This window comes from Octopus bimaculoides, chromosome 11, assembly GCF_001194135.2.
Source record: "Octopus bimaculoides isolate UCB-OBI-ISO-001 chromosome 11, ASM119413v2, whole genome shotgun sequence".
Classification (NCBI taxonomy): Eukaryota; Metazoa; Mollusca; class Cephalopoda; order Octopoda; family Octopodidae; genus Octopus; species Octopus bimaculoides.
In genome coordinates this window covers 53,381,011-53,390,346 of record NC_068991.1, presented here as the reverse complement: position 1 = coordinate 53,390,346, position 9,336 = coordinate 53,381,011, and the positions used below count along the sequence as shown (strand labels likewise).

Below are 9,336 nucleotides of genomic sequence, written 5' to 3'. Positions count from 1 at the left end.
AGAGAGAGACAAGGAGGGTGAGAGAGACAAGGAGGGTGAGAGAGACAAGGGGAGAGAGAGAGAGAGAGACAAGGAGGGTGAGAGAGACAAGGAGGGAGAGAGAGACAAGGAGGGAGAGAGAGACAAGGAGGGAGAGAGAGAAAGAGAGAGACAAAGACAGAGCGAGAGATGTATGTATATATATATATATATTTCAACAGGAAGTAAATGTAAAGTATATAGCCTTTATGCATTTAATTCAATTTCTTTCTTTTTTTTTTTTGTTTTCCTTTCAATTCAACTACAAAGTCTTTAATATTTGTATATAGCTGTCATTTCGATTTGACTGAATCTCCTCAGTACAAAGCGTCTAAAGGTTTATTAATTATATATTACTACCAGAACCTGTGGAAATTCCACAGAATGAAAGTAAAGAGGAGCTATTTAAGAAAGAAAGGATGATTTGCATTTTTATTGCATATAAATCTTATTGTTGCCTGTGCAATAAATGATTTAAAAGATATACAATAACAATCTATACAATACTCAATACACATATCATTCATTAGTATTTAATTCTATCGAAACTGCAAGATCAATATCTAATTGCACATTCCTTATTACGCAATACCTTATCATAATTACATTACATTATATACAATTAATGTAAACAAAATGATATAGAGAATATGCACAATGTTTTTATTTGCATGATTAATTTTAATTCCGTTGCAAATTAAATAAAAATAACATCCACGGCTATTTTGTTAAATTATCTCACTTCCGGGCACAGTAATATATTATATGATTTTAAAATTTCCCTCTGCTAAACATTTCATATTTCTCTCACTCCCTTTCTCTCTACTTCTTACTTCAACAAACTTCTTAACCAGTTAATCCCCTCTTCACATTGATAACATTTCTCTCTTTCTCTTCACCTCTGACTTCAACTAACCACATGAGTGACGGTGTGGTTAGTGGGAAACAGGTATCTGCTATCTCATGCAATTCCCCTCCCTTTCTCTCACACAAACTCTCCTTCTCTCTTTAACAAACTAAAGAACAAACAAACAAGCAGGATTATAATATAGATTTATTTCACAGCAGAGAAAACATTTTGGCAAAAAGAGAAATAGGGAAGATATATGACAAAAGTTGTTTTTATATATGTACATGTGTGTGTGTATCATCATCATTTTAATATGTATGCTTCTATGCTTCATGGTTTGGATGGAATTCATTGAGACAGATTTTCAATAGCAAAACGTTCTTCCTGTTGCCCACCCTCACCTGTTTCCAAGCAAAGTATTGGATTGTCTGATAAATCCAATCATTTCTTTCCTATGTTATTTGAATTAACAGGAAAAATATCTTCATCATACTGGTTTAAGGCAGGGGATGTGTTGTAGCTCTATTCTTCCTCCACTGCTTTCACAATTTGAATAAATTTTACCTCTTTTGAAACATATGACAATGGAGTAGCAAGTAGAAAAAAAGGGTGCACTTTTGACACATGCTTCTGTTAACTTTCAAACAAGGTTCCAAAACTGCCAAAGCTACTCAAGACATTTGTGCGATGTACAGCAAAAGTGCTGTTTTTCATACTTCAAGTAGGGGCAGATACAAATTCACAGGCTGTGTGTTCCGGTCAACCTGTGTAGTTCAATGAGGATTGATTGAACAAACTCATCCATGAAGATCCACACCAATCCATTATGGAATTGGCCCAGCAGATGAGATGCTCCTATGATGCCATTATCCACCAGCTTCATTTGATGGGTAAGGTCCAAAAACTCAGTACATGAGTACCACGTGCTCCTGATGAAAGAGAAAGCTCCAATGTTCCTTTATTGCAGCCAGTTTGCTCACTCAACACTGAGTTACTCATAAACACAGATTTTTTCACCTCATTATTACCAGTAAAGAAAAACGGTATCCTTATGGCAATATGAAGCAGAAGAAAGAATGGTTGAGTCACAACAATCAAGAAACACCTTGAACAAAGCCAGAACAGTATTTATGCAAGACAATGGTCTGTGTTTGGTGGGACTGGGAAGGATTAATTCACTAACAAATGCCTGAAAACAACTACATAATCAATGTATAACTTTACATTCAGCAAACACACTAGCTCAGTGAGGATATCCAGCTGAAACAACCTGACCAGTGGCATGATGTGCTTCTTCAATACAACTCTTGCTTTACAGCATTGTGTACTCAAGTTACCTCGGAACAAATTGTGATCACTGATTTGTGGTGTATATGCAAATAGTGTAGTCTATTTGCTGATGTGCAACAGCACTGCACAGAGAATATATATATATTATATATATATATAAATATATATATACACGATAATTATTATCATTATTATTATTATACGAAGGCAGTGAGCAGACAGAATTGTTAGCATGCCAAGCAAAATGCATAGCAGCATTTCTTCTGTCTTCTTGTTTTGAGTTCAAATTCCGGTGAGGTCACTTCACTTTTCATCTTTTCGAGTTGATAAATTAAGAACCAGTGAAACATTGGAGTCGATATAATCTATCAGTCCCCTCCCACAAATTTCAAGCCTTGTACCTTTAGTAGAAAGAGTTATCATTATTATTATTATATATACACATTAGGCTTCTTTCAGTTTCCGTTTGCCAAATCCACTCAACATATCATAAGGAACAGTCCTCCCACACACTTTTTAAGTACTTTTACTTTTTAAGCTCTTGTTAACACAGCCTACCCAGACCTGCACAAAATGCATACACATACCCATAAAGGTAGCATCACAGCCACATCCTACTCCCATTCTCCAGATACTGCTACACACCTGAACACTTAAAAACCTGGCTCAAAACAAATTAGGTAGGTATCACTTCCCTACTCTTTAATTTAAATATATGGTAGTATTTCTTTTTTAAGAATTTCCTGATATTGCTCCTAGTATTTTGGTTAATTAGAGACATTTGAGATGATAATTTCAGTTGAAAACTGATAACTCATCAATGAAGTATATGTTTGTATAAGAGCTTATAACCACTCCAAAATAATTTTATCGCTAATTGATAATTAAGTAATTTGATCAAGCATATGATGATATGACTATCTGAAATACATGTCAACTTCAATCGCTACAATCTTTCACTCAAATCAGATAAATCTATTTAAGTGATTTTTCAACCCGCTTCCCCTTACTGTTAATGCTTCTTTTTTTTTTCTTCTTCTTTTTTCATTTCTTTCCACTAATTTACATTTTTTCTTTTCTTTTCTCTTCCACTGCAAAATCTCACCCCACCAACTGAATTTGCTAAACCCTGTCTTAATCCTCACCAAAACCTACCTAAATGTCATTTGCTACCATCACTAAATAACGGAAACAACTTTTTTCTGCTTTGTAATTCTATCCTTCTGTGATTTCCCTTTGCCTTGAACATTTTAAACACATTACTCATATCACTGGTTCAAAAACCATTCCTTTTTCCGAAGAAAATAGAAGGTACAGCTTCATGATTTCCATCAAATCAATTTGGATTCCTGTAGAAATTTTATGAATAATAAAATTAAGAATAGAACAACCATCCAACCATTCCAACATGGAACATAATGTTAAATAATGATCAACATCATCATTATTTCTCATAATAAAGAAGTAGTTCGAATATGTTACAAGAGCTTCCATGAAATCTACTCCTACCTAAAAATAATTACAGCCCGTTTCTAAGCATGCTATATTTAGTAAATCAATTTCTGAATATACCAGAAGGACTATATTGCTAATATGATCCCAAAGCTGTTTTGGAATATATCTCAAAAAGTAAAGTATTTTCCTATTTTGAAGATGACATAAACAAAATTAACCAAAGTAATTTCTTCAACAATTTGTTGCAGAGAGGAATGCTAATTGCAAACATAGTACAGAAGGAATAGAGGGAGATGTCTACAGTCAAGTCTTTCCCATCTCTAAACATCTCCCCTCACACTCTTATGGAACATCTCCAATACCATCTGTTTCTCGTTCTCTCACTATGACTGTCTTTGTATCTTTCTCTAATTCTCTCGCCCCATCTTCCTCTTCCATCCTACTGAGGTAACCAAGCATCCCTCTGTAGTAAAACAACCATCCCTGTCTCTATATTATACTCTAACCACAGCCACTTCCCTAAGTTCCCTCCCTCAGCTGAGAGGTCTTTGTGTGTTTTTGCATCTATGTTTGTCCTCCACCACCACTTGATAACTAGTGTTGGTGTGTTTATGTCCCTGTAACTTAGTGGTTTGGCAAAAGCGACCAATAGAGTAAATACCAGGTTTTAAAAAAATGATGAAAATAAGTACTGGTGTCGATTTATCTGACTAAAATTCTTCAAGGTGGTGTCCCAGCATGGTTGTAATCTAATGAGTGAAACAAGCAAAAGATAAAAGTTAAATGAAGGCATTTGTCTAAGGTATTGCATAGTGAATTTGAACTTAAAACCACATAGTTATGAAGCATTTATTTCTTTTAAATATTTTGATATAAACACTGTTAGCTTTTTTTTTTTTTTTTTTAATTATTTTGGCTTCTGTTACCTCTGTTACTTGTTTCAATCATTAGACTGGCGCCACGCTGGGAACCACTAACTTAAATCATTTATACTATTGGCTGTATGGTATGAATTTTGCTTCCTGACCACATGGTTTTGGGTTCAGTCTCTCTGCATGGCACCTAGTGGAAGTCTTATGCTATATCTCTGGGCAGACCTTTAAATTAGCATACCAAGCTACATTCCTTTACATTGCAAACAACTGAGCCTTTTACTAAATAAAAATAAATAATGTACCAGACTCAAGTACATACTGTGGTAAAATACGATTGAATAAAACCGTTGAAAGCAGTACCCCTAGTAGAGTATAACCACAGACTGATGACTAAAATCGAATAAAAGAATTGTTTTATTTCATTTTTATGTCCACTTTTACCATGGGTTGAATAAGACACTTTGAGGCAATTTTTTATGATTGGATGTTCTTGATAGCAAACCAACAGACATTGGTAAATGGTACTGCTGCCCAAGTGGTATCATTGTGAAGAGACATGAGGACAAATATACACACACACATGGTGGGCTTCCATACAGTTTCAGTCCAACAAATTTCACTTACGAGGAGGTACTGATTAACTCAAGGCTTTAGAATAAGATACTTGACCAAGATGCCATGCTGTGGGACTGAACCTGAAGCCTTGTGGTTGCAAAGTGAACTTCTAAACCACATGGCCATGTCTGCACATAAATTGTATGTGAGGAAATAGAAAAATAAAAGAATATAAATGAAATGCATAAAACCAAAAACTAACCTGTGCAAAAGATGAGCTTCAAGTTCTGAGCGGGGCAATACATCTTCACAGTAATCCACATTGGGACAAACAACCAATAATTTATCTAGCAATCTAAAAGAAAAAAATGAGAATAATTATACATGAAACATAATGAAATATATTAGGTGAGTAGAATATTTTCACCAAAATACATCATCATCATCATTTAATTTTCCATGTTCCATGCTGGCAAGGGCTGAACGGTCTGATGGGTCCCAGGACTGCATTGTGCTCCAATGTCTGCTTCAGTACAGTTTCTACAGCTGGATGCTCTTCCTAATGCCAACAATTTTACAATGTGAACTGGGTGCTTTGTTTCTTGCCACTGGCACTAGTGAGGTTGCTATGCAGCCCACAAGACTACAACACCCTAGAGAGATTGTGGGGGTCTTCATGCAAAGAGATGAGGGATTAAAGTATGAGAGAAAGGGATGGAGCAGAGTAAGGAACTACATTGTTACTCAGATTTAGAGGAGAGACTGAAAATGAATCAGTAGCATCTCCAAAGAAATGAAGCATGGTGATGGGGTGTCCAGGCAGTCCCTCAAGATATGAGGTGAGTAGAAGTGTAGAAGTGAGTAGGGACAAAAATATTTCTTCTGTTTTAGTATTATTTTAACATAAGTTTTCCATAGTTGTATGAGTGTAAAAACTCAGTCTCTACTTGTTTTAATCTTGTTTCAACTTGTCTGTAAAGCCCAGTGTTCTATAATCTAATCACATCACTTCTTTACACATTTTCCTTAGTCTTCTTAAGTTCATTTGTGTTCTGGCTGTCATGCAAAATAACATCACATATCCAAATGATTGTTCTCCTTCACTTTCTTCCAACTTCAATGCCCATATCTTACACATGCTTCATACCATCAGCCATTTGCATCAGAATAAGAACAGTGCACATGCTGACAATTTGGCATGGGTGTCTTTTGATATTCAACCTGTTTTAGCAACATTACATTTGGTATTGGAGAGAAACACATATATGCACACGAGTAGAAATATACATATGGAGAGAGGGAGAGGTGGAGAGAGAGAGAGAGAGAGAGAGAGAGAGACAGCTATTACAAGTTATTAATTGAACACAATTGGCATGAACACTTTCCTTCTCCTTATACACATGAAGAGAAATATGATCAGACACATAAACAGAGAAAGAGAGGGAGAGAGGAATGGGCAGGGGAGAGGAATGGGCAGGGGAGAGGAATGGACAGGGGAGAGGAATGGGCAGGGGAGAGGAATGGGCAGGGGAGAGGAATGGGCAGGGGAGAGGAATGGGCAGGGAAGAGGAATGGGCAGGGAAGAGAGAGAGAACAAGGGGAGCATTAAAACATCTGATGTCAAATAAGTCAGCATCAAATCATTGATGCCAAAACAGCTGCACTTTTAACCAACAAAAGTAGCAGCCCCCAAACTATTTTGTGGTTCTGTTATGAATAAATATTTGAGTGCCATGTAAAAAGCACCCATGCTAGCATCACATTAAAAGCTTCCGTGTCAGTGATACATAATAGCACCTGTGCAGGTGCCACATAAAAAGCATCCAGCCATAGGAAACATGCCAAATCAGACTGAAACCTAGTGCAGCTCTCCTACTTGCCAGCTCTAGACAAACCATTCAACCTATGCCAGCATGGAAAACAGGCGTATGATGATGATGATGCATATAAACTGCTAAAACTTTGGATTGGAGACTATAACTTTTGGTTTGTGACAATTCTTCAAAGGTCTTTTGATATATGCTTCACCAACAATCAGGCCATCAACATATAGAAACCCTCAAGTTGGAGAGAACTGAGAGGAAGACAACAGCTCTGGTCAATGAATACAAAATACACAGTATTCAATATTGATCTTTACTTTGCACACATCACTCACTGCCCAAACAGCTGTCAGAAGAAGGAGAAAAGAGAATATACAGCTGGCAGTCTAAGGTCAACAAATGCAAAGGCAAAATGTTTAGTTTACATTAACATTTTTTGCAGTTCTTCACAAGGAAACCGGTTCTTGTAGTTCCGCATTGTAGTATAAAGCCAAACTATATCCAGTCAAAGCTAACATGATTTTGCAATATCACTTCTCGAAAATTTTCAAATCTTGCCCTATGTGTGTGTGTGTGTAAAACACAGACGCAGAAAAATTGATTTAAAGTAAAACGGATGACTTATGACTTCAAAAGTAAATAAGGACATGGAAAAAACAAATCAATAAATTCAAACTTGGTGCAATAATTTCCAGTATGAAAAATAACATAAAACTGTTTAGAGCCAAAACCATATGTATAACTTATAACTTGATCAATGGAAAGCCATATAAAGTAAAAACTGTAAAAAAAAAATTTGTACAAGGATCAAATGGGATGGTCAGAGGGAATCAATAATAAGATAAGAACACATCCAACATATCCAAATAATAATAAAAAGAGTAACAATATGCAGTAGGGAGAAACGGTTATATGTATATATTTATGATTTGAAAAATGTCTGTTCAATAAATAAGATTTTCAGCTTAAAGCTGATTTACACTGAAAAAGCATAAAATACTTCTCACTGAAACATAACAAATATTTCAAGAAATAATAGTAGAACCCATGTCTGTATAGTGTTGCTTTTTCTAGGACTGACCAGAACATTTTGAAAGGAACTGAATCAGCTTCTTTCAATTGCCATACATGTTTGACTAGATTCATTGAGGACCAATACTCTGGATATTTGGAAGAAATTTTGTGCAGATAAAACCTCATCTTGAAGCTGCTTTCTCTAACTCCACTGTGAGTTTTTATACAAGTCTATTATCAACTTAAACCTTATATCTATATACAACTTCTTTGGTCAGCCAGTCGCCATTTAAGAGGCAGTTTTTAGGGTTTGTACAATTAGATATAAGGTTATTTTCTTTTCCATTAGCTTCAGCAAGTCTTCTCACATTCTGTTGGTTAACCAAGACAAAGTGCTTACAACTTTTAGGATACTTCAGTCAAATATTCTCTAATACTTATGCTACCTGGAAACATGCCTAGATATTAAATTTAAGAGTTCCCTGGGTATATTAGCCCTAACATTCATAATAAATGTTGAACTGAACCACAAATCCTTTCTAGTCTGAATTCTGTGAAATCTCCTGGGTTTATTTTTATTGTCTACATAATGGATCTGCTCAGAGAACCCACAATTTCTAAGAGCATTGTTTTAGTAAGATGAGGCCATGTTGAAGGTTGCCTCATCCACTGACAAAAAGGAGATCTTACACAAGGTGGATGATAATAATTCACTTGGTTCCAGGTTCAGTCCCACTGCATGGTACCTTAGGCAAGTGTCTTCTACTATAGCGTCAGGCCAACCAAAGCCTTGTGAGTGGATTTGGTAGATAAAAACTGAAAGAAGCCCGTGGAATATGTGTGTGTGTGTGTGTGTGTGTGTTATATGTATGTATGTATGTGTGTTTTTGTGTTTGTCCTTGTCCCCACCATCACCACTTGACAACCAGCATTGGTGTGGTTACATCCCTGTAACTTAGCAGTTTGGCAAAAGAGATCAATAGAATAAGTACTAGGCTTTAAAAGAAAAAGTCCTGGGGTTGATCTGTTCAACTAAAAACCCTTCAAGGTGGTGCCCCAGCATGACTGCAGTCTGATAATAGTAACAAAGAAAAGACAAAAGAGGAGTTCAAGACAGGTTGCCCCTGGGAGCTCCTCTATGCTGATGACCTTGCCCTAATTGCGGAGTCACTATCAGAACTAGAGGAGAAGTTTCAGGTGTGGAAGCAAGGTCTAGAATTGAAGGGCCTTAGAGTCAACCTAGCTAAAACCAAAATCCTAATAAGTAGGAAGGTAGATAAAACACAAACCCCTTCAGGTAGATGGCCCTGCTCAGTATGTAGAAAAGGAGTAGGTAGTAACTCTATAAGATGTACCCGGTGCAAGCTATGGACACATAAGAGGTGCAGCAACATCAAAGGCAGGTTAACTAGCAAGTTAGTTTTTGTTTGTGGCAGATGTTCAGGTGCAATAAAGA

General features: G+C 36.3%; 1 protein-coding gene across 1 annotated transcript in view; it reads right to left on the bottom strand.

Moving 5' to 3' along the window:
* The window catches only part of LOC106874566 (ligand of Numb protein X 2), a 65,102-nt gene that overhangs the window by 26,652 nt on the left and 29,114 nt on the right, over positions 1–9,336 (bottom strand). The window contains exon 3 of the mRNA XM_052971989.1: positions 5,306–5,398. Within this exon, the coding sequence (XP_052827949.1) occupies positions 5,306–5,398 (93 nt within the window). The remainder of the gene's footprint in view (positions 1–5,305; positions 5,399–9,336) is intronic.